This window comes from Alexandromys fortis, unplaced genomic scaffold (genome assembly GCF_014885135.2).
Source record: "Alexandromys fortis isolate MF-2015 unplaced genomic scaffold, M_Fortis_MF-2015_v1.1 scaffold_26, whole genome shotgun sequence".
NCBI lineage: Eukaryota > Metazoa > Chordata > Mammalia > Rodentia > Cricetidae > Alexandromys > Alexandromys fortis.
Window position 1 is genome coordinate 9418860 of NW_026067894.1, and position 25321 is coordinate 9444180.

Sequence of the window (25321 nt, forward strand, 5' to 3'; positions counted from 1 at the left end):
AGATACCACCAAAATCAGCCTTGGACCCAGACCCATAGCAGAAGGGAACATGAAACTTTGGAGACCCATAGTTGGCTTGGGGATGGAAGGGCCTTAGGGCTTCTTCAGGCACTCAAGGTGGCCTTCATTGTCAGAACTGATGGCAATGCTTCCCATTTCTTTTTTTTTTTTTGGTTTTTCGAGACAGGGTTTCTCTGTGGCTTTGGAGCCTGTCCTGGAACTAGCTCTGTAGACCAGGCTGGTCTCGAACTCACAGAGATCCACCTGCCTCTGCCTCCCGAGTGGTGGGATTAAAAGCATGCGCCACCATTGCCCAGCTACTGAGGGTGTTCTTTTTTTTTTTAATTTTATCTATTGTGCATACACTTGCCAGAAGAGGCCACCAGATCTCATCACAGATGGTTGTGAGCCACCATGTAGTTGCTGGGAATTGAACTCAGGACCTCTAGAAGAGCAGACAGTGCTCTTAACCTCTGAGCCATCTCTCCAGCCCTACTGAGGGTTTTCTATAGGTAGTTTTGTCCTCTGAGGTAAGCCGTGGAGTAGAGAGTGGGAGGGGCCAGGATTGGTGTCTCCCGCTTGTAAACCTAGAAGACTGAAGTAGGAATGCCAAAAGTTACTGCAGCCCGCCTAGATTATACAGAGTGTACCAAGACAGCTTGAGCAACATAATGCCTTGCCTTAAGTCAAAAATGTAAATTAAAGCGGTAAAGCGGGCTGGAGACGTGGCTCGGGCATTAAAGAGAAAGAATGCTCTTTCAGAGGACGAGTTCATAGAGACAGAAACATAAACACTAGGCACTTTTGGGCCGGCCAGGGCTACATAAAGACGGTGCCCCCGCCCCAGATGATGGGTGAGAAGGCTTTGGTTGGATTTGGATTATTATGTGAGCAGTTCCTTAGGCCTCTCCGTTACAGGGCTTTATGAGAATGAAGAATCTCAAAAAAAAAAATCTCAAAAAAAAAAAAAAGTTTTTTCGGGCTGGAATGCAGAGCCAGAGGACATCTACGCAGGCAGCGGCTCGTCCAAGCCCCCAGAGTGGTTCCTTCACTAATTTACCTTCATGCTTATGCTCAGAATTCCCTAGAGTGCAAACCTTACCTCTTTTAATTATAGAAGTATTTACTAAGTAGCAGAGTAGCTTACTTTACCTTTTTTTTTTTTTTCTTGGTTTTTCGAGACAGGGTTTCTCTGTAGCTTTGGTGCCTGTCCTGGAACTAGCTCATGTAGACCAGGCTGGCCTCGATCTCAGAGATCCGCCTGCCTCTGCCTTCCGAGTGCTGGGATTAAAGGCGTGCGCCACCACAGCTCGGCTAGTAGTTTATTTTACTTAAGCCGCCGCCAGGCAGGCTTCCCGCGCCCCGGCCGAAGCCACGCCCCTAGCCGTCCCGGAGCCACGCCCCCACTCGCGTCGGGAACACGCCTAAAAGCCGGAAGCTGGTGAGACAAGTGAGGAAACCCGGATCGGCGCGTCTAGCCGCCGCGGCTGCGTGTGCGCAGGAGGCGTCGCTGGCGCAGACTCCGCCGACTCCGGCGGTCTCCGCTGCGCAGACGGGCGCGGGCCCAGGCCCGCACGGTCCCCGTCCGGGTGCGGGATGGCGGCCAGCCTGTGGATGGGAGACGTGAGTGAGGGCCGCGCCTGCTCCGAGAGGACCAGAGGGTCTCGAGTCCTAGGGGAGGGCGGGGCTGAGGGCCAGGGGCCTTCCGAACCCTGGAGGTGAACAGGACGGGTTCTAGGGACAAGGAAAAGCCAGGCCGGTAGTGCGGTTTGAGGCGCACGCCTTCATCCCTGCACTTGCGACAGAGGTAGGAGGCCCGCCACAAATTCGAGGCTCTGTAGCGAGTTCTAGGCTAGTTGGGGCTCCGCAGCGAGGCCCTTTCCCCTGCCCTGATAGGACAGGGAGGCTGGGCATCAGAAGGAAGAGTTATCAGGTGCAGAATCTACGGGTTACAGGTTTTGGGGTCCCCCTTTCCAATATGGCAAAGAAAAGTGGATATTGGGGGTGGAATGGGAGGACTCCCCCGAAGAATTGAGGGGCCAGAGTTCCCAAAAGGGGAGCGATTTTGTTATTGTTTTGAGATGGGGGCTCACATAGCTCTGACTGTCCTGGAACTCACTATGTAGACCAGCCCGGCCTCGAACTCACAGAGAGTTCCGCCTGCCACTAGCTCCCCAGTGCGGGGACTAAACACGGGAGCCACAGGGCCCGCAGGGGAGCCACTTGAAGTAAAGAAGTGGTTTGGAACCACAGCACCCTTCTGTGGAGAGTGTCCCGGACCGAGCGGGAGGGGCTGGACCCCTTAAGGGAGCTCCTGGAACTGAGCCTCGCTGTTCCGGTTTTCATGCAGCTGGAACCATACATGGATGAGAACTTCATCTCTAGAGCCTTTGCCACCATGGGGGAGACCGTGATGAGCGTCAAAATTATCCGAAACCGCCTCACCGGGTACATCTCCCTTTCACCTCTCCAGTCCTCCATAGAGCCTACCCATGCTGCTGTCATGCCAGAAGACGGACATCGCTGGAATCCGGGCTTCTGGCCTGGTAGTGGTCCTCAGCACACAGTACCGCAAAAGGAACATGGGGTTGGGGAGGACGCTTACTGAGCAGAAACAGCTTTCATGTTTCGGTGTCCCAGTGTTTCGGGGTAGGATGCTGGAACCTGTGTTTGAAAACTGTTGTTTGATCTTTGGTAGATCACTTGTTTGCTTCATGTAGCTTTGTTTTATTTTGAAACTTTTTTCGAGACAGGGTTTCTCTATGTAGCCCTGGCTGACCTGGAACTCGCTCTGTAAACCAGGCTGGCCTCGAACTCAGCAGTGCAGAACTCTGAACTGCTGAACTCAGCTCCCCTTTATTGACCTGAGTTGGAGATCCTGGACCTATGATACATTGTATAGACTTTTCAGATAATTAAGCTGGCTTAGTGGCACAGGCCTTTAATCCCAGCACTTGGAAGGCCAGAACATCCCAAGCTATATATAGAGACCCTTTCTCAAAAAGCCAAACGGGAAAGAAACCACAAATAATTCTCAGATAATTAATACAAATGTTAAAGAATGACCATCCTTGCCACCTCAGGCTCTCTGTCATTGGACAGGAGGGAAATAATTTCAGGTTACCTCAACTGGTTTTAAGGATGCTGTCCTCCCGGAATATTCATGTGGGAGTTGTTCTAAGACCCCCTACAGAAACCCAGACCCCTATTTATCCTCCTGTAGACAGTGCCTCTAGATGACAATACCAACACAGTGTACAGATAAAACTGTATTGTCTAGGCCAATGGTTCTCAGTCTTCCTAATGCTCCAACTGTTTAATACAGTTCTTCATGTTGTGGTGACCCCCCCAACCATAAAATTATTTTGCTACTTCATAATTGTAATTTTTCTACTGTTTTTTTGTTTGTTTGTTTGTTTGTTTGTTTGTTTTGGTTTTTTGAGACAGGGTTTTTCTGTAGCTTTGATGCCCGTCCTGGAACTAGCTCTTGTAGACCAGGCTGGCCTCGAACTCCCAGAGATCCGCCTGCCTCTGCCTCCCGAGTGCTGGGATTAAAGGCGTGCGCCACCACCGCCCGGCTAATTTTTCTACTGTTATGAATCATGTATGAATCTGATATACAAGCTATCTGACCTATGACCCCTGTGGATGGTTAGTAAATAGTTCAGGGACTATCCACATTCGCTGTCCTTGAATTAAATTTGCAAGTTGTTTCTCATCTGGAATATGGGGTGGAATAATAATCGAGGCTCTATTTGTGGTGTGGCGCATGCCTGTAACCCCAGCACTTGAGAGGCAGTGGCAGACCCATCTCTATGATGACTTTGAGGCCAGCCTGGTCTACAGAGTAAGTTCCAGGACAGCCACAGATACATAGTGAGACCTTGTCTTAATAAAAAGGAAAAAAAGAAAAGAAAACCATTTTTTCCTCTCTTCAGGCCAAGATGTACCTGGATATCTTTATCATTCTGTTTCTCTGCTTTCTTTCCAGAATCCCAGCTGGCTACTGCTTTGTGGAGTTTGCAGATTTGGCCACAGCTGAGAAGTGTTTGCATAAAATTAATGGGAAGCCCCTGCCAGGAGCCACACCTGTAAGGACATTTGGATGATGATGACCTTGCCATTTTTATTGTCCTTAATTACCACCACATATTGAATTGCTACTGGATAGTTATATCATTTTATACAATAGGTAGTATTATCTTTCTCAACCAGGAAACTGAAGCAGGGAGATACAATGATTTGCTGAAGGCAATACAGGTAGTTAGTAACAGAGCCAAGATTCAGGCAGAAGATTGATTGCCTACAAAACCCTGGCCCTTTCCACTCTGCAGTACTGCCTTCTATGACAGAAGACTCGAAAATCAGGCTGGGGGTGTAGCTCGGTGGTAGAGTACTTAACTAGCATGCCCAAGACCCTGGGCTCAATCCCCAGCTAAAAATAAAGACTTGAAACTCTAGGTCTTTTGCCTGACTGAGAATCTAGAACAGGCTGGTAGCAGCAAGAACACATCTCAAGAGAGTTACATTCTGCTCTTCCCACAGTTACTTAGCTTACAGCTGTACCAGCTGGCACACCTGGGCTCATAGAACCATGGAGCTGGCAGTGCCCTTAACGGTCAACCGTGCAACCCCTTCATTTTATACAGGAGAAAAACTGAGGCTTAGAGAGGGGGAGATGTTTTGGCCAAGGTAATTTATTTCAGTTTTTTTTTCAAATATTGTTTGACTTTTGAAAGACCCTTCTCTGTTTTAGTTTGTTCATGTGTTTTTAAATTTCCAGGCAAAACGTTTTAAACTGAATTATGCCACTTACGGGAAACAACCAGACAATAGGTAAGTAAGGAGCTGCGTCATTGTATGTCTGAGTAGAGGCACAGATGTAGTGGTGCCAGTTACTGCCAAAAGGAGGGTAGAGAACTGAATCTGACTGTAAAGACAGTACTCTCCTACTCTCTGGCCCCATCCCCCATCATGTCAGGGCCATGTCTTTCCTTCTTTGGATGTCTCTCTTTTTTTGGGGGTGGGGGGGTGGGGAGACATATCTCAGACTGGTCTCAAACTCGCTGTGTAGTCAAGGGTGACGTTAAAATTCGGATCCTCTACCTCCCAAGTGCTGTGATGAACATGTGCATGCCCAACCCCAAGTGTTTGAATGTTAGAGACACACTGTGCTGGTGATGGAGCCCAGAACTTTGGGCATGGAAGGCATCTTTAGTCACTGTTGTACTGTGAAGAGAGAACATTTAACTGGGTGCTTATGGTTTCAGAAGCTTAGTCTCTTATCGTCATGGTGGGGAGCATGGCAGAAGGCATTGCAGGCTTGGTGCTAGAGAAGTAAATGAGAGAGACCAGGTATGGCATGGGCTTTTGAAACCTTAAAGCCCACCCCCAGTTGCACACTTCCTTCAACAAGATCAAAACTAATCCTTTTAATCCTATCTAAGCATTCTAATATATGAGCCTATTGGGACCATTTTTTTAAAATATATTTATTTATTTATTTATTTATTTATTTATTTATTTATTTATTTATTTATTATGTATACAGTATTATGTCTGTGTGTATGTCTGCAGGCCAGAAGAGGGCACCAGACCCCATTACAGATGGTTGTGAGCCACCATGTGGTTGCTGGGAATTGAACTCAGGACCTTTGGAAGAGCAGGCAATGCTCTTAACCACTGAGCCATCTCTCCAGCCCCCTGGGGCCATTCTTATTCCAGCCCCTTTATTCAAACATACAACAGAAGGCAAGAACTCTTATCTTGAGCTCTGACTATTTTTTGTTTTATTGAAACAAGTTCTCATTCTGTAGCCCACACTTACCTAGAATTCACTAGGTTGCCAAGGTTGGCCTCAACTCACTATGCCTCATGGTGCCTAAGATTATAGGTGTGTGCTACCATGCCTAGCGAGGCAATGTAAGATTATAGGTGTGGGGCTGGAGAGATGGCTCAAGGTTGAGAGCACTGATTGCTCTTCAGAGGTCCTGAGTTCAATTCTCAGCGAACACATGGTGCCTCACAACCACCTATAATTAGGTCTGGTGCCCTTTTCTGACATGCCAGCAGAACAGTGTACATAATAAATAAATAAATCTTTTAAAAAAATTATAGGTGTGTGCCACTATGCCTGGTGAGGCCCTGTCCGTTCCCCCCTCCCCCGACCTTCCACCATGTTAATTTTCCATGTTTTGAGGTTTTATTCAGTAAGGATCTATTTACTATAACAATGTGAAACCAGGCAGTGGTAGTGAATGCCTTTAATCCCAGCACTCAGGAGGCAGAGGCAGATGGATCTCTGAATTCGAGGCCACCCTGTCTACAAGAGCTAGTGCTAGTACAGGTGCCAAGCTACAGAGAAACACTGTCTCAAGGGAGGGAAGAAGGGAGGGAGGGAGGGAAGGAAGGAAGGAAGGAAGGAAGGAAGGAAGGAAGGAAGGAAGGAAGGAAGGAAGGAAGGTGTGAATTGATTATTATTTCCAGTGACTGTCTAGAAGTATTTTGGCTGCTGTGTTAAAGATTTACAGTCTGGGCTAGAATAGACAAATTCCAGTTTTGCATTTCCACATTGGAAGCAATCCTGCCAGGTTCACAGAGTTTCTAATTTCGCAATGGTTCTTCAGCTCCATCTCAGGCTATAAAGACAGCGCTGTGGTCAGGTCGGCAGCACCCTGCTCTCAGCACTCAGGAGGTAGAGATAGGAGGAACGTGGCAAGTTGGAAGTCATTCTGCTCTGCACACTGAGTTCTCAGATAGCCAGGGCTACAGAGTGAGAGGCTTATCTAACAAAAACCTTGAGTTGCTCTGCTTAGTCCTCAGTGGTTTTGGAAAGTCTTAGGACAGTGTCTTAGAAGCTTTACCAAGTTTGTTATCTCGTGACCCGGTAATTCCATTCTCCAGAATTTATTCATGGATGTGTGCGGGGTGTAATCTCCTAAATGCTTATTAAAGCGTGCATGTGAGGAGAAACGTTGAGGAGAATCCCAGAAAGCCTCATAATACAGAAATGGCTGGCTATAATATGTTCATTTGTTAGAATCCTCACAAGACATGTTGCAGAGTCCTGATGTCATGGTGTTGGCAATATGGCTGTGTTGCTTAGACTTACCTCAGACTCCTGCTGTAGCCTCTTGAATAGCTGAGATATACTGGTGAGCATCACTGCACCCAGTTTGGGCAATATATGAGAACCTAAGATGGCAGAAGTAAAACACATGGTGGGTCACACTGAAGTGTTGTAGATGAAATGACAGGGACATAGCTCACTAGACAGTGTCTGTGCAGGGAGCCTTAGGCTCAATCCTCAGCACCAAATAAAATGTCATAGAGACTTGTCTGTGATCGTGGCACATGGGAGGTAGAAGCAGGTAATTCCGAAGTATAGAAGGAAGTTTTTGTCCCACCTGGTCCTGCAGCCATTCAGTCCCAAAGAACCACACAGGGGCTTATATTTATAAACTTTTTGGCCTATTGCTCAAGCTTATTATTAACTAACTCCTACACATAAATTAGCCCATAATTCTTATCTATGTTTAGCCATGTGGCATGGTTCCTTTTCTCAGTAAGGCATTCTCATCTTGCTTCCTCTGTGTCTTGCTGGCGACTGCCTGCCTTTGCTCTTCCTAGAAATCTCTTAGTCTGTTTGCCTCACCTATACTTCCTGGCCAAACAGCATTTTATTAAACTAATATGAGTGACAAATCTTTACAGTGTATAAGAATATTATCCCACAGCATTCCCCCCTTTTTAAAAGATTTATTTATTATGTGTACAACATTCTGTCTCCATGTATGCCTACAAGCCAGAAGAAGGCACCAGATCTCATTGTAGATGGCTGTGAGCCACCATGTAGTTGCTGGGTATTGAACTCAGGACCTCTAGAAGAGCAGCCAGTACTCTTAACCTCTGAACCATCTCTCCAGGCCCCTTTTTCTCCTCAGCAGTCAAACAATTCAAAGACAACACAATAACATACACTATCCAGACTCTGTATATTTTCCATGTTTACGTATCTTTTTTTTTTACTCTATTTCTTTTATTTTTATTTTTTAATTTTTGAGTTTTTTTTTTTTAATTTGTTATGTATATGGTGTTCTGTCTGTCTGTATGCTTGCTGGCCAGAAGAGGGCACCAGATCTCATTACAGATGGCTGTGAGCCACCATGTGGTTACTGGACCTCCAGAACAGTCAGTGCTCTTAACCTCTGAGCTATCTCTCCAGCCCTAATTTTTGGTTTGTTGAGACAGAGTTTCTCTGTGTATCTTTGGCTGTCCTGGAACTCACTCTGTAGACTAGATTGGCCTCAAGCTCACAGAGATCTGCCTGCCTCTGCCTCCCAAGTACTGGGATTAAAGGCATGTGCCACCATACCCGAATACTCTTATTTTTTTTTTTGTTGTTGTTGTTTTTTAGTTTTTCAAGACAGGATTTCTCTGTAGCTTTTGGAGCCTGTCCTGGCACTAGCTTTTGTAGACCAGGCTGGCCTCGAACTCACAGAGATCTGCCTGCCTCTGCCTCCCGAGTGCTGGGATTACCGAATACTCTTTTTTTAAGGACTTTCTCTGTCCTTTTTCTTTTCTCTTCCAAGCCTATGTATATTTTTAAATACATTGTAAACCGTTTTGAGGTTTTTTTTTTTTTCATCTGAATCTGTCCTTACCATATTTCTCTCTTTTTCTGAGCACATGAGTTTTTATAGTCTGCTAAACAGCACACCTAGGATTAAAGCTGCAGCTTTGGTGGCTGTCTCCACCCCATTCCTTAGCTTTCTGAGAGTCTAGCTCCATGGCGGAGGTATTGGCAGCAATCACATTTATTGCCACATCTCTGGAGTTTCTAGGTCCATGCCACCACCAAGAAGCCTGATGCCAGTTGATCATAAACAGCACTTTAGTGTTTGATGGCAGAGTCTTCAGAGTATACAAGAGCATTATCCCACAGCACAGAATTTCAAGGTCATTTTAAGTAAAATGTGGAGTTTGAGGCTAGCTTGAGCTACATGAGACTTTTTCAAAAACCAAACAATGGGCTTTAGAGATGGTTCAGCATTGAGCAGAGTATTATTCTTGCAGAGGACCAGAGTTTGTTTCCATCATGTATATAGGTATTGAGACGAGATCTCATATAGCCTAGGCCAACTTTGAACTTGCTATATAACTGAAGCTAACCTCGAACTTGTGAATCCTCTTGTTTCTCCATGGGCATGGGAAACTATACCAAGGATATGTATCTTTTTTTTTTTTTAAGATTTATTTATTTATTATGTATACAACATTCCTTCCGTGTATGTTTGTATGCTAGAAGAGGGCACCAGATCTCATTATAGATGGTTGTGAGCCACCATGTGGTTGCTGGGAATTGAACTCAGGACCTTTGGAGGAGCAGGCAATGCTCTTAACCACTGAGCCATCTCTCCAGCCCCCAAGGATATGTATCTTGCTTAAAATGCTTAAATAAGACCTAGCATGGTGGCACCAAAAAAAAAAAAAAATTGAATCTGAATCTCTAAATACATTTGTAAACATTTCTAGGAAAGATTTGACGACCTTGTTCCAACAGAGTTTGAGAATTTCTTAACTAGCTTTTAGGTCTTTAGGAGATAGGAGTCTTATTTTATTTTATCATTGGAATTAAAATATACATTGAATACCTGTCTGGTTTCTTTTTTTGTAAGTATTTATTATGTATACAGTGTTCTACCTCCGTGCATGCTTGCATGCCAGAAGAGGGCACCAGATCTAATTGTAGATGGTTGTGAGCCACCATGTGGTTGCTGGGAATTGAACTCAGGACCTCTGGAAGAGCAGTCAGTGCTCTTAACCCTCTGAGCCATCTCTCCAGCTTCCTTTCTAGTTTCTTAAAACAAAATCAAACATAAAAACTCCTGGCCAGACATTGTGGCATGCGCCTTTAATCCTAACACTCAGAAGGCATAGGCAGGTGGATCTCTGTGAGTTTGAGGCCAAACTGGTCTAAACAGTGAGTTCCACAACAGCCAGGATTGTTACACAGAGAAACCCTGTCTCGAAAAACAAAAACCTCCTTGGAGATACTTCTTATCTAGCCCCTCACCTGTTCTGTCTCTCCTGTTCTCTCTCTCTATATATTTTTTGAGGCAAGGTTTCAGTGTGTAGCCTTGGCTGACCTGAAACTTACTAGATAGACTAGTCTAGCCTGGAACTCAGAGAGAGAGACCTACCTCTGCCTCCTAACTGCTGTGATTAAAGGAGTTTCATCTGTGTTCTTCCCCTCCCCAAGATAAGGTTTCTCTGTGTAGCCCTGGCTGTCATGGAATTTGCTCTGCAGAATAGGCTGGCCTCAAACTTAGAGATCCATCTGCCTCTGCTTCTGCCTCCTGAGTGCATGCATGCCCCACCACACCCAGCTCTGTACTCTCTTGATGCTTTAAGTCAGACAGGTTTTGTGTAGTGTCTGCTGACCTCAGAGCAGGGAGCTATTTCTGTAATCTGTTGCAGAAGTATAATGAACTAAAGTTCTAGACTGACTAAGCCTCACATGCATGAGACACTGGGTTTGAGTCTAGGCAGTAGAGTGGGGTATCTGATTAAGTAGGCACATCAGATTTAGTGTTTCTGAGAAGTCCCTAGAGGCTTAACCGAACTGTGCCCTTACTCAATATGTGTCTTTATAATTCCTGCACTCAGAAGGCTTAGGCAGGAGGATTGCTGGGAGTTTGAAACCAGACTGGGCTCTATGGTAAAACCTTTTGTCTTAAAAAGACAGGGGAGAAAGAAAGATTCCAGAAACTCACAGCAGGGTTTTGATATTTTTCTTGCTGACTCTTCTCTCCTCTCAGCCCTGAGTACTCCCTCTTTGTCGGGGACCTGACCCCAGACGTGGATGATGGCATGCTGTATGAGTTCTTTGTCAAAGTCTACCCCTCCTGTCGGGGAGGCAAGGTGGTTTTGGACCAGACAGGCGTGTCTAAGTAAGGCCTTACTGCTATTTATGTTTACTTTGTTCAGCATTCTTACCTCCTGGGGGGACGGATCAGAGACACCAAGGAGGGTGGTGGCCCTCGAGCTCAGCTTCATCACTGACAAGGGAATGTGTACTAGACAAGTTACAGATTCTCACTGTTTCCTAATCTATAAATTGAAGCAATATTATATGATTGACATAAGGATTAGAGGAACTATGAATAGCTGGGTTTTGTATTTATTTCTGTTAATATGGCTTTCTGTGTAGTTAAAAATACTATTCTTTAGCATAGTGTGGCCCTGCACACCTATATTCCCAGAACTTGGGTAGTGGATGCAGGAGGCTCAGAAAATCAAGGCCATTCATCTTTTATGAATACATAGTGAGTTCAAGGCCAGCCTGGGCTACACAAGGGTCTCTGTTTTTGTTTTTCAAGACAGAGTTTCTCCCTGTAGCCCTGGCTGTCCTTGAACTCTCTCTGTAGACCAGGATGGCCTCTAACTCAGAGATTCACCTGCCTCTGCCTCCCCAGTGCTGAGATTAATGGCGTGCACCACCGCCCGGCTGAGACCTTCTTAATGCTCACCCATCCACCCCCACAAAAGAAAAGAAAAAGGAGGGTTAAGTTTTCCGTTTTGAAATGGAGAGACCTGTCAACACTTGGAAGGCGAAAAAAAGCTAAGGATTTTGAACTCAAGCCAGCCTGAGCTACACAGCAAGACCCTACCTCAAACAAAACAAGAAAAATGAAGCTAGACTTGTTGGCACAGGTCTATAATCCCAACTGCCCAGCTGAGGCAGCAAGATTGCAAATTCAGGGTCTTTGTGTGCTGTGCAGTGAGTTTAAGACCAGTGTAGGCAACTTAGCAAAACCCTGCCTCAAAAAAATAAATAAAAGTCCATAACCTAGTGTACAGAGCAAGTTCCAGGAGAGATGCAGAGCTACACGTAGTAACCTGTCTTAAAAAAAAAACAGACAAACAGTCAAGGGGGCTAGGGATATGGCTCAGTAGTTAACAGCACTAGTCATTTTTTCAGAGGACCTGGGTTCAATTCCTGGCCCCTCATGACAGCTCACAAGTATCTGTAACTCCAGTTCTAGGAGACCTGACACCTTCATATGGACACAGGCAAAAACATCAATGCTCCTGAAATAAAAATAATTAAAAAATAAAAATAGATACAACTAAATGCTAAGATGTAGCTAAGTATTGGAGAGTTTGCTTAGCATGCACAAGGTTCCGAGTTTGGTTTCCCCACTCAAAAGAAAAGAAGGTACTTTTTTTTTTTTTCAATTCTTTGCTGTGCATGGGATTGAACCCAGCCATATCCCACCATTCCAAGAAAGGCTTGTTCTTTTTGTATTTGTACTAGATGTACACCCAGGTACTTAATGTACTAAGCTAATGCCCTACCACAGAGCCACTTCGTCGGTCCTGACTCCCACCCCCCTCTTTCCCCATATGGTCATAGCTGGCTTCAAACTAACAATTCTCCACGCTCAGCTTCCCTAGTACCAGAATTACAGGCATGTGCCACCACCAGCAACTTACTCTTCGTCAGTTAAGGCATTTTACTCTGGCTTTAGGAGTTAAGTCTGCTTCTGTTGTGCGTGACTCTGGGCTAGTTATCAACCCTCTCTGAACTTTGTCTGCTCTTTAGTGCTGTGTAGTACTCCATGTGATGGGGTAACCTTGAAAGTGTCCTCAGCACCTTGTCCAGCAGATAGTACACACTGTTAATTGTAGATGTCATAAGCAGTCTGTAAGTTGTTTGACTTCAAGGAACAGGAACCAGGTCTGTCTGTAACTGCTTCCGGCATGCCTGATACAACCCTGCAGGTGTCTGAAAAGTCTGCAGGGCAAACTTCACCTCTCCCCACAACTACACAGTGCTAATAATGTTGCCTTCTCCTCGTTTGGGAAGGAGCCCCTGGATGAAGAGCATGGGGGCTGAACTGAAAGGAGGAGTTCCCACAAGTGTCAGGATCATACTGTGTGACCGTCCTTCCCTCTGGGTTTGACTCACTCTCCCTTTCTGGCCCTTTCCTTTTGTGCTCCAGCCCACCTCTTTTTCTACCCCCTTTTCCATGTTTCCTCTTGTAGGCTTCATCACTTTTGTGGTCTAAGTTGCGTGTTTTTTTTTTTTTTTCTTCTCCCTCTAGGGGCTATGGTTTTGTGAAATTCACAGATGAATTGGAACAGAAGCGAGCCTTGACGGAGTGCCAGGGAGCAGTGGGACTGGGGTCTAAACCTGTGCGGCTGAGTGTGGCCATCCCTAAAGCGTGAGTTCCGCAGAGAGCATAGGCCTGGACTAGCTAGCCTGCCCTGGGCCCTCTTTGGCTGTTTGCTGAGTCAGGACATCCATAAGTGCAACACACATCTGCAGAGAGGCAAATGTCACAGATACTATGTGCTTTGGCCAGGCTTGGCGTGGAGGATGAACTAGCGTAGCCACACACCCCTGGGAGCTAATAGCCGAGGGGTCAGACATTGAGAGCAGCAGTAGGGAGGCTGTTTTGTTCCATATCTTTGCTCTCTGGCCAGCTGCTGCTGTTGGGAAATTATCTATAGAGTTTGTTAGAATTAAAAAGAACAAAAACAAAAAACAGTGTCTGAAATACTGTGTATCTCAGGGCTAAAAAAGCTCTTGGAAATCCATGGTTTGTTTTGTTTTGATAGACAGGGTCTCTATGGTTACACCTAGCTTTGTTGTTTTGTTCTTTGAGACAGGGTCTTACTATCTCTATTCTTGGCTGGCCTGGAACTCACAGAGACCCAGCTGCCTCTGCCTCCAAGTGCTAGCATTAAAGGTGTACGCCATCACTCTTGGTCCAAGTGACATTTCTATCCTTCAGCCAATGCAGTATTTCTCAGCAGGTAGCGATTTCACTCACTAGGAGGCATTGGTGGCATCTGGATATATTTTGGGGTATTACAGCGTACTAGTGGCACCCAGGAGGTTATAGTGAGGAGTGCTGCTCCAGATGCTTCACTGCACCAGGCAGCCCTATAGCTGTGAATTAGGTGGTACACCCCTACCACTGGCAGAAGTAACAGGGGCAGCCTGGTCTATAGAAGGACTACCAGGATAGGTTCCAAAGCTACAGAGAAACCGGGTCTCAAAAAACCATAAACAAACAGATGTAACAGGGTCCAAGATATCTTGACCACAAAGTACAAGGGCAGCCAAACTTCAGGAGATGTCTTCCCAATGGTCGTTTTGAAACAACAGAGACTTGAATATTTGACAGGATTTCACCATGTAGCCCTGGCTGGTTTAGAACTTGCTGAGCAGAACAAAGCTGGCCTCAAACACAGAGATCTGCTTGCCTCTGCCTCCCAAGTGATTGATGGGATTAAAGCAAAGAAAGATTGTTTTGGGTTTTTTTGTTTGTTTTTGAGACAGGGTTTTTCTATGTAATCCTGGCTGTCCTGGAATTAGCTCTTGTAGACCAGGCTGACCTCAAACTCACAGAGATCTTCCTGACTCTGACTCCTGAGTGCTAGGGTTAAAGGTGTGCACCACCACTGCCTAGCAGAAAGATTGTTTTTAAAGGAAGTAACAGGTCCGGAGAGATGGGTTACTGGCTAAATAGCCCTTTCTGCTCCTTCAGAAGACCTGAGTTCAGCTTCCAACACCCACTTTAGACAGCTCACAGCCACCTATGACTTTAGCTCTCGGGCTCTGATACTTTTTTTCCGCCCTCCTTAGCATATCCCCACACAGAAACATACACATAAATAAAAACCTTTAAAAATCATAATTTCATTATTCTAAATTGGCTATAATGCCGTGAGTGGTGCCACACACCTGTAATTCCAGGACTCAGGCAATTGAGACAGGATCAGAGTTCCAGGTCAGCATTGCAAAGCCATGTGGAGTAAACAAGGAAACTAAAATTTTAAAAAGCAGTTTTCATATCTCAAGTTCCTTGTTCATAAACTATAAATTGAGGGGGCTGGAGAGACGGCTCAGAGGTTAAGAACACTTCCTGCTCTTCCAAAGGTCCTGAGTTCAATTCCCAGTAGCCACATGGTGGGTCACAACCACCTGTAATGAGATCTGGTGCTATCTTCTGGCCTTCAGGCTTACATGTAGACAGAGTACTGAGAATACTGTATACATAATAAATAAATAAATAAATCTTAAAAAAAAAACTATAAATTGAGTCAATTTACATGTGGTAGGATTTATTTCTCTTCTAACTATGGGATTTAAATACAGTGTCTTACACTCTGTTTTGAATTTCATAAGTAATATTCATTTTCCCCCTCAGTTTATTCCATATACATGCTTTTCCATGTAGCTGTACAGGTTTATGTGTGTGGTTTTGCTTACCTTTTGGTGGGAGTGAGGGTGCTGAGACTTCACAAATGCTAAGCACAGTTTCTACGACTGATGTATGCTCCTGTCTGATTTTATCTTAGATTATACTACAGCATATTCTTTTATATATATATAAGTTCTGTTCAACAATTCCTCTGTTGATCATTTTGACTGTTTCTGGTGTATTCCTGTTTGTTTGATAATTAGACTCGGGCAATATAGCTGTAAGCAGAAACCAAGGCCCATCTGCAAACTTCTGATTTGTTCTGTCTATTCCACACTGAACACAGTTGTTAGTAATCAGTGCCCACCCCTGAGGAGGTGCTCTCAGACCCTTGGGATAAGGAGAACTTCACGGTAATGCATAGGTGTCTGAAGGAAACACGACCAACCCCGTCCAGGAAGATGAACCTCCGGTACTGTCGAAAGAGTGATGGATACCCATAGATTTATTAAGGAGGGGTCAAAGAGGTGATTATTAGGTATGCCCAGCCCAGCACTTGGCAAGTAGGACTATCTGCCTATCACCTTCAGCGAAGCGTCCTGGGCTAGAGCTAGGTACTTCGGTGTTCAGCACTTGGATTTGCTTAGCACTAACTGAGTCCCTTTCACTAAGCAAGAGCTTGAAAGCGCTCAGTCAAGTGTTGCAGCCTTTGCAGTGCCTGGTATTCTCAGCTCCTACTAACAGCTGTTTCCTATCTGGGTTGATAAGCATCGCAATGGAATATACCAGTCACAAGGGCAGAAGTCACTCTCCTCTTGAGTCCGCCAACTGCATGGTGGAGTCAGCCCCTGGCCCTTGCATGTTTTTGGTATCCTAGGACTTTCTTAGCTCAAATTCATGAGTGGAAACCCCTTGTCATGTGCTTGAGCTTCTCCACACATGGTTTTTGTGTCTTTGAAAGCAGTGAAGCCTTTGTAGATTTGTGGATTTGGCAGTCTATCTTTGGTTGGAGTGGTGGTGGTTACAGTATAGGAAAAAGGAAGCTTCCCTGGTAGATTCTTCGGAATGTGAGAGTTAAACCTAGACCCGGCCTAGTGACTTGTCTTTGCTTTTCTTGTTTTGTTTTCTCCAGACCTGGTTTTTCCGTTTAGCTTTGGTGCCTGTCTTGGAACTAGCTCTTGTAGACCAGGTGGGCCTTGAACTCACAGAGATCCACCTGCCTCTGCCTCCCTAGTGCTGGGAATAAAAGCATGTACCACCACTGCCCAGCTTAAAATTTTTTTTAAGATTGATTTATTATGTATACAATGTTCTGCCTGCATGTATGCCTTCATGCCAGAAGAGGGTACCAGATCTCATTATAGATGGTTATGAGCTACCATGTGATTGCTGGGAATTGAACTCAGGACCTTTGAAAGAGCAGACAGTGCTTTTAACCACTGAGCCATCTCTACAACCACCGGATATTTTATTTTTTTATTTTACATGCATTGGTGTTTTGCCTACCTGCATGTATGTATGTGTGTATGAGGGTGTATAGCACCTGGAACTGGAATTACAGACAGTTGTGAGCTGCCATGTGATGCTGGAAATTGAACCAGAATCCTTTGGAAGAACAGTACTCTAACTGCTTGCAATCTCTCCAGCCCCATAAAGCCCGATTTCTTTTCTTTTTTTTTTTTTTTTTTTTTTTTTTTTTTTGGTTTTTCGAGACAGGGTTTCTCTGTAGCTTTGGTGCCTGTCCTGGAACTAGCTCTTATAGACCAGGCTGGTCTCGAACTCCCAGAGATCCACCTGTCTCTGACTCCCGAGTGTTAGGATTAAAAGCATGCGCCACCACCGCCCAGCCTAAAGCCTGATTTCTTATGTTATGTTTTCCTGAGCTTTTGCAACTGTCAGAGAACAGAGGCGCCCCCCCCCCCCCAGATCCTGAGAATGGGGCTGGAGAGATGGCTCAGAGGTTAAGAGCATTGAGCTGCTCTTCAGAGGTCCTGAGTTCACTTCTGAGCACCCACCTGGAGGCTCACAACCATCTGTAATGAGATCTAATGCCTCTTCTGGTGTGCACACATACATGCAAACAAAACACCCATATACATAAAATACATAAACAAATCTTTAAAAAAAATTGGTGGGGGGGGTCTTGAAGGCAGACAACCTGAGCAAAGAAAGGCTTGTATCCTAAGAGCGTGGATTCTGCAGGCAAACTGTCTGGGTTAATGTTTGTGCCTTATTCTTGTGACCCTGGACCAGACACTTAAATGCTCTGTCCTAGCCATCATCCTACAGCAGGGATGGGGATACAGAGTGTGGAGGGCAGCCGGAGGGAACCCTCCCAGAACACTTAGTGCAGTCTGTGGTCAAGGGAAATCCTCTTACATCTGATTTTGTTCCCCTTAAGGAGCCGTGTAAAGCCAGTTGAGTACAGCCAGATGTACAGTTACAGCTACAACCAGTATTACCAGCAGTACCAGAACTACTATGCCCAGTGGGGCTAAGACCAGAACACAGGCAGCTACAGCTACAGCTACCCACAGTATGGCTACACACAGAGCACCATGCAGGTAACACATTCGGAAACTCTTGGGTCTCATTTCCCCTCCAGGGACCACCATTTTCTACAGTGAAGTTGGTAGCAGGTTGGGGTTTTGAAAAAGTGGGGAAGGCTAGTGAGACCTAGCTCTGTTTGTCAAAAGTCAGCCAGAATTTTCTCAGGCTCCTCATTAGTCCTCTCCTCTCTTGACAGACATATGAAGAGGTTGGGGATGATGCCCTGGAAGGTAAGAGTCCCTTCAAGCTCCTGGTAGTTGTTTCAAGTGCCAGCTGTGGGCCCTCAACTAGATGTAGCTGTGGAGTTGGAGCCTGTCCTGGAACTCACTCTGCAGACCAGACTGGATTCGAACTCAGCAATCCGCCTGTCTCTGCCTCTTGAGTGCTGGGACTAAAGGCGTGCACCATCAACCACAGCCTGGCGAGAATGTGTGTGCTTTCTAATGGTGTGGACACACCCATGATTGCCAGGTTCTGCTTGTTATAATGAAATGAGTGCTGCTCCCAAGGAGCTTGTTACTTCCAAGCTGTGGCACTCTGCCCCACCCAGTGGCTCTGTAACATGGATACTGTTATATTTGTTGGTTTTTTATTGGTTTGTTCTTATTTCATGTGCGTTGGTGTTTTTCCTGCATGTAATGAGGGTCCCATATCCCCTAGAACTAGAGTTACAATTGTAAACTGTCCTTTGTAACAGCAGTCAGTGCTCTTAACCACTGAGCTATCTCTCTAGCACCTACTTTGTATTTGTTTACCAGTTTGTAAGATTAATTTTGTGTCTAAATTTCCTTCTGTTTTGGTTTGAGATATAAGGTCAGGCTGATCTTCACTGTGCTATGAATGACCTTGAACTCCTGTTCCTCCTGCTTTGCCTCCAGATACAAGCCGAGTTTTTAAAGGACAGGAGGCTGAGACTAGACAGATTCCTTTGCGGTCATGGTTAGGTTGGGTCTTATAGTGAGACTTTGTATCAAAAGAAATAGCAGGTGTGATTGTGCAGCCTTTAAATTTAACCCTTGCACGGCAAGGGTAGGGGCATCTCTATGAGTTCGAGGCTAGCCTAGTCTACATAGTGCCAGGAAATCTTGAGAAGAGAGAAGAGGGAAAAGACTAACTCAGCAGGGCTTTGTTCTCGGCATTGGATTCTAGTGCACCTCCTGGAGAGATCCTTTACTGTGGGCTTCTCTTTGTGAACATCTTTCATGTTCAACATGGTAAAGCACTTCTGTAGTCTCCTGGCTGGGGCACAATTGGGTTTGAGATTTACCTGGACTGCAGACCATCTCAGCACCCAGAATGTCTGTTTACGGGTCTTTAGACATTCTCGGTATTTCAGTGCAGGTGGAGTTACTCATGATCCATCTGCCTCCACTTCCCAAGAGTGAGGCTATAGGGATACCACCACACCTTGAAAATGTATGTTTGTGATTTCTGGAAGAGACGGAACTAGGTCCCCAATTCATGTGACCAGGCATTTCATCAGACATTGGTTTAGTTCTTAAGGTAATACTTTGGATTGATTCATTAAATGTTTTCCAAACCCACATTTTAAATCTGAGCAGAACAGAAAATCTAAGACAGACGTAGCTTTGTAAACTGGAAGAACCTGGCTGCTGTCACATGGTCCAAGTGATTTCCATCTAAGATGCACCGAGGCAGGAGCCTGAGTACTCCTTCCAGGTGGTTCTTTTGGCCTGCTTGACCTTGTCCTTTCCTTTTCCTGCAGACCCAGCGCCACAGCTGGATGTGACTGAGGCCAACAAGGAGTTCATGGAACAAAGTGAGGAACTGTATGATGCACTGATGGACTGTCACTGGCAGCCCCTGGACACTGTGTCTTCAGAGATCCCTGCCGTGTTGTAGCCAGGACACAAGGATCTGGGCTCTTTTTTTTTTTTTCTTTTTTGTGAAGCTTTTTGAAAATGGTTTACAAGATTTTAATAATTTACTCTTTTCTGACATTGTGAGCCACTTCTCTACTTGTTATTTGTTATTAAGCTGTAGTGAAAGACGTAGAAGGGAATTGTTCTAACAGGAGCTTGGTAGACCACGTGACATTTTTAAAACCCTTAGCTGGAGTACTAGAGAGAAGTGGCTTAGTGGCCAAGAGCACTGTTCTCCCAGAGGACCAAGTTGTTTCCAAGTCAGGCAGCTCTGCTACCCTGCATGAGACTCCAACTGCAAAGAACCCGAACATCCACTTCTGTAGATACCCAAACTCATTATGGCACAGGCTTGATGCTTCTGATTGCCTATCAGTTTTCCTACTAAAACAGGTAATTGTATTGCAAACCTGCAGTCTCAACCATGAATTGGCAGAATCAAGACTAAAACCAGCTAGGTAGTCCAGCACAGGTTAAAACCTCGTTTTAGAGGCTTTTCTAATTCTGGGATGTTTGTAAACATCTTTTTTAGATTGTGTTTCTCTGTACTGTATGTCATGGCACCTTGACAGTAAGTTAAGCCCAAGGCAGTCTTTTATTGGGACTTTTGCAGTCCCCATCACTAGCAACCATGGTACTACTCAGAGCAAGACAAGGGCTTTTTCCTTTTGCTGTTTCACCTGGCTTCTAGAGAGCTGGAGCACAACTGGCAGGGACACATGCAAATAAACCTCCAGTCTCAGAAACTGTCCAAGAGAACTGAAAATCTCAGTTGCTGTCCTGGGCTCAGTGGGCAACATCATTCACTTTCAGACACTGAATTTTGTTTAATCATTTTAAATTACAGAGAAAATACTTTCAAAGGTCTTTATTGACTCAATTACAAGTTAAATCCCAAAGCATTTCACTTCTTTTTCCAAAACAGTTTCTTTGTAGCCTTTACTGTCAGTGTGGGCTTCTGCTTGCTTCCAGGGAAGTCCTCTTCTTTTTTTCTGAAAAGGAAGTGTAAGTCTGTGTTAGTTCTGACCTCAGGCTCACTCCCCAGAGCTCAGCCTTTTCCTAAGAACTGGTCTCAGTCCCATATCCGCATTTCTCATCCATAGATGTCCACTCAGATTAGGTTTCATCCTAGACCAGTGTTTGAGCTCCCTGCATACTCCCTCACAATCCATCTCCCCATCTGCAGGAGTAGTGGATGATATAAGCGCATGGCTGCTTAGCAGAATGCACTCATGGCCCTCAGTGGGCAAATAGCAGCAAAGTCACAAGACAAGCACCTTTGTTCCTAAATGTGAGCAGCTAATGCAGCACACAGGCCAGACATGAATTACTAAAACGCTGAATTTTTACACACTTGAGCAACCTTCTGCTGTACTACTTAGGGACAGAGTGCATAAGAGCCCTTAACTTACCCAACAAACTGTAGATGAGATCATAGATGATGACCCCTTCATTGGTTACATGGTTCTAAAAAAATAAAATACATCATTAGAGACCCAGGCACAATGCTACAGCTGCCCAGATACATATACAATTCTCAGGCTATCCCATTTTACAAGAGCCGAGGCATGTATGAATCTGACCCAATGCTCTATAGCAGACTATATTGCTGTGAGGCCAGCTTCGGTCTGCTCTTCCTCCTTTACGACCACCAAGACCAGCGTCAAGATCCGATGGGAAAGGGAACCGGAGGGTAAGGCTGTGTCAGACAACACCTTTACCTTAGTGACTGAGCAGAGGCAGACAGGCTGACTTCCCCAAATAAGAGCCTTGAGAAGAACCTGCAGAAGGGAAAGCTTTGTTGTGAATGTCCACGGAGACAACACTGTCCCAGATAGCAAGCAACCCCAGGAACAACATGTATAGGAAAGTCGAGTGGCAGCTGCAGGCACTGTGCTGGCCTGAGCTGTCAAAGTCTCTCCAGTTACTCTGGCATGCAGTTGGAGACCCCATGGCTACCACCAGCCACAGCCCTTGGAAACATGCTGTACCTCTCACCAGATCTCGGCTAACACCGCCACACTTACCAGGCCCTAGTGCTGCACAGCATCAGTACCGTCTGTCTTCATGGAGGCTCCATCAGGAACAGCTAAGATGAACGGCAACAATTATCCACGTATCGTATAGTCCTGCACCTGGTCACCAACTGGCCTTCTCATACAGGGAATGTGACCCATGAAGTGGCCACGTACCAGCCAGCAAACTACTTCCATAAGTACCATTCTAACTCCACACATTGAAGACAACATTCTTGTTGGACTGTAGCATACTTATGCTGATGCTCATGAAGATTTCTAGATACTTCTGAGAAATCACGAGGTGGAGCTGTCTTTTCCCAAAATGTTGCAGATCAGTTACTGTAAACAGAACCGCGACCGTCAAGGAAAACTTTCTCTGGGCCTCTTTTTGACCACAGCAGCTATGTAGAAGCGGCTGCAGCTTCGATAAGGGCCACGGGCACGGATTCGGGTTACAATACCTCACACCCACAAAACCACCTGGTTCACAAAATCCTAAATTACAGCTTTGACTACTACACACTTAAAAAAAAAAAATCCATGAGCTCGAAAGGCCAAAAGTTCAACACATGAAGTTACATTAGAGTAGGTTCTTGATTATAACGCAGCCTGTAACTCTTTAACTCCCTGTCTCCAGCCTCACACACACACACACACAAAAGGTATTAAGTAATTTATACCAGATGTCAGGGTTAAGTTTAAAATGGCCGTTTATGCAATCAGAAAGCGACAAAGTGGAGGTCTTAAACTCCTCCAAAAAAAATTTCTTAAAGGCTTGAGGGCTATGGGTGAAATATGGTTCACCTAGCACGTGCCGGAATCCAAAGTTTCGGCCGCAGCACCCGTAATCACTAGGGTAACTCCAAAAACCAGGAGACGGGTTAAGTCGCCAAAGGTCACAGCCTCTTCAGTTGGCGTCATTCCAATAACGTCATCGCACCCAAGCACTCATCCCCCTCAGCCCGCAAATGCTGTTACCACCAGGCCGATGGCCTCAATCACTCACCCGTCAAATGGCGCGGTATGCAGGCCGCGGACTACCACTACGCGAGCCGCCATCCTGGCCGCCTTGTTGGCCTCCACCGCCGAGACGGAGAAGGCCGGCTTCTCCGCGGCTCCCGCAGTCTTGGGTGCAGCAACCGGAGAAAACGTTCCGAGAGCGGCGAGTTGTGGAGGTGAGGAGGACGAAGTACATGACAACATACAAACAACAAGGCCGGCGCAGGAAGAAAGGACGAAACGCGGCCCGCAGCCATCTTATATATGCTCGCGCCTACGGACGCGCTTGCGCACTCTGCCTGCCGCATCGGCTCTCTGGGAAATGTAGTCCACGCACACTCCCGATCCTGTCCTGAGCCCGCCGAGCCTGGCCACAGCCAATGCATATTAAGTCTTTGAATTAATACGGATTTTAGAAAAGGCTCTCCTCACTAGGCAGTGGAGGCTCACGCGTTTAATCCCATCACTTGGGAGTCAGAGGCAGGCGGATCTCTGTCAGTTCGAGGCCAACCTGGCTCAGAGTGAGTTCCAGGACAACCAGAGCGACACAGAGAAACCCTGTTTCGAAAAATCAAACCCCCCAAAAAAAGTTCTTAGCTCTGAGAGTCTTGGGGTGCTCCAGTGGTCAAAAGGTTTCTTGAGGGAGGCTATCGAGGATTCATTATTTGTTCAAAACAAATATATAAATACCGTTTTCTGAACACCTGCTGTCTATGCTGGACCGATTATTCCGTCTCATTTTCATACAATACTGTGTACTGGCTTCTTGATGTGCCCTTTGTTCTGGAAACTGAAGAATGGATCTCAGCTAGCAAAGTAGAATACACTCAGAATGGCTCAGACACTCCAAGTCACGACCATGTGCTGTCTTTTGCTCGATGGATGGATGAATGAATGAATGAGCATAAATGCACTGGGGTGTAGCTCAGGTGGTGAAGGGCATGAAATCCTGGGTTTAATCCCTCATGCCTCAGACCCTAGTCTGTAATCCCAGAACTGGGGAGGTGGAAGGAGGATTAAATTGGTAATGTAAGGTTTGGTTGGTTGATTTTTTTGTTTGTTTGTTTTGTTTTTGAGTTAGGGTTTTCTTTTCGTAGCTCTGCCTGTCCTGAAATTTACTAAGTAGACCAGACTGGCCTTGAACTCACAAAGATCCACCTGCCTCTCCCTCTCAGTGCTGGAATTGGTTAAGATACTTTTTTTTTTTTCGAGACAGGGTTTCTCTGTGGTTTTGGAGCCTGTCCTGAAACTAGCTCTGTAGACCAGGCTGGTCTCGAACTCACAGAGATCCACCTGCCTCTGCCTCCCAAGTGCTGGGATTAAAGGCCTGCGCCACCACTGCCCAGCAGTTAAGATAAATTCTGAGGCCAGTCAGGGCTACCTGAGGCCCTGTGTCAAAGGAAACACACACACACACACACACACACACACACACACACACACAGAAGCAGGTGGATCTCTGAGTTCGAGGCCAGCTTGGTCTACGGAGGAAGTTCCAGGACAGGCTCCAAAGCTATGCAGACAAACCTTGTTTCAAAAAAAGGAGTGGGGGAGGGGAGGAAGATTGGGTGGGGAGAGAAGAAGAAAAGTAAGAAATTGTTGCCAAGAATTAAGTAACCACTCTGTGGTGCCGTTACTTTGTAAATTTGTGTCCTTCCATTAATTTATTTATTCCGTGAGGGGAAGGTAGTTTATTTAGTTTACATTTCCAGGCTCTTGTCATCACAGCGTGGCAGTCCCAGGGCAGGGGCTTGAGGGCTGTGGCAGTCCCAGCGGCAGGGGCTTGAGGGCCGCTCACATCACGTCCACAATAGATTGGCGACTTTTTCTTGGTTGGATTTTTGCTTCTGTTTTTACACAACATCTCACTAGTTTGCCCAGGCAGGCCTCAGTCTCCCAAGTAGCTCAGGTTACAAACCTATCACCAGGCCCCCTTTTTCTCCCTCCCTAATATCAGGGAGCATACATTGACCTTACTATCTACTGCCCCTAACTTTATCCTTCAGCTCCTATATACACCTGAAGAAACAGGTTTCAGCCTGTGGAGATGCCTCAATGAAAGTGTGAGGACCACAGTGTGGATCCTAGCACCCACATAGCAAGCTAGGAATGTTAGCTTGTGGGGGTGTTTTTTGTTTTGTTTTAAAATTTATTTATTGCGAATATAGTGTTCTGTCTGCATTTTGCCTGTACACCAGAAGGGGCAACAGATCTCATTATAGATGGTTATGAGCCACCATGTGGCTGCTGGGAATTAAACTCAGGACCTCTAGAAGAACAGTCACCTCTGAGTCACCTCACCAGCCCCTGTGTGTTTTTTTGAGATAGGGTCTCACTATGTAGTCCTGGCTGACCTGGAATTTGACATGTAGGCCAGCATGGACTCGAACTCACAGAGACCCGCCTGCCTCTGCCTCCCAAGTGTTGAGATTAAAAACCTGCATTAAGGGGTTGGAGAGATGGCTCAGAGGTTAAGAGCGCTGACTACTCTTCCAGAGGTCCTGAGTTCAATTCCCAGCACCTACACGGTGGCTCACAGTCACCTATAATGAAAATATACAGGTAGGAGCTCAGCAACGCACTTCTGAGACCTGAGTTCAACGGCCAGAAACCACATAAGGTAGAGAGAAATGACCACAAAATTGTCCACTAG

The 25321-nt window shown here is 45.7% G+C and overlaps 1 protein-coding gene and 4 non-coding genes across 5 annotated transcripts; 1 reads left to right on the forward strand and 4 right to left on the reverse strand.

Moving 5' to 3' along the window:
• Positions 1 to 1416: 1416 nt before the first annotated feature.
• Trnau1ap (tRNA selenocysteine 1 associated protein 1) lies at positions 1417 to 20643 on the forward strand. The gene is given in 9 exon segments (XM_050151486.1): positions 1417 to 1623; positions 2351 to 2448; positions 3992 to 4091; positions 4784 to 4836; positions 10821 to 10952; positions 13110 to 13229; positions 17620 to 17782; positions 17965 to 17998; positions 19495 to 20643. Coding segments are annotated over 9 exon segments (864 nt in total). The 5' UTR covers positions 1417 to 1596; the 3' UTR covers positions 19632 to 20643.
• Positions 20644 to 20715: 72 nt separating this feature from the next.
• LOC126510493 (small nucleolar RNA SNORD99) lies at positions 20716 to 20789 on the reverse strand. Its single transcript, XR_007594418.1, has one exon. It is a non-coding gene; the product is annotated as a small nucleolar RNA SNORD99 (small nucleolar RNA).
• Positions 20790 to 21217: 428 nt separating this feature from the next.
• On the reverse strand, positions 21218 to 21346 carry LOC126510445 (small nucleolar RNA SNORA61). The gene has a single exon (XR_007594399.1). It is a non-coding gene; the product is annotated as a small nucleolar RNA SNORA61 (small nucleolar RNA).
• Positions 21347 to 21509: 163 nt separating this feature from the next.
• Positions 21510 to 21639, reverse strand: LOC126510436 (small nucleolar RNA SNORA44). Its single transcript, XR_007594395.1, has one exon. It is a non-coding gene; the product is annotated as a small nucleolar RNA SNORA44 (small nucleolar RNA).
• Positions 21640 to 21974: 335 nt separating this feature from the next.
• Positions 21975 to 22107, reverse strand: LOC126510420 (small nucleolar RNA SNORA16B/SNORA16A family). The gene has a single exon (XR_007594385.1). It is a non-coding gene; the product is annotated as a small nucleolar RNA SNORA16B/SNORA16A family (small nucleolar RNA).
• Positions 22108 to 25321: the final 3214 nt, after the last annotated feature.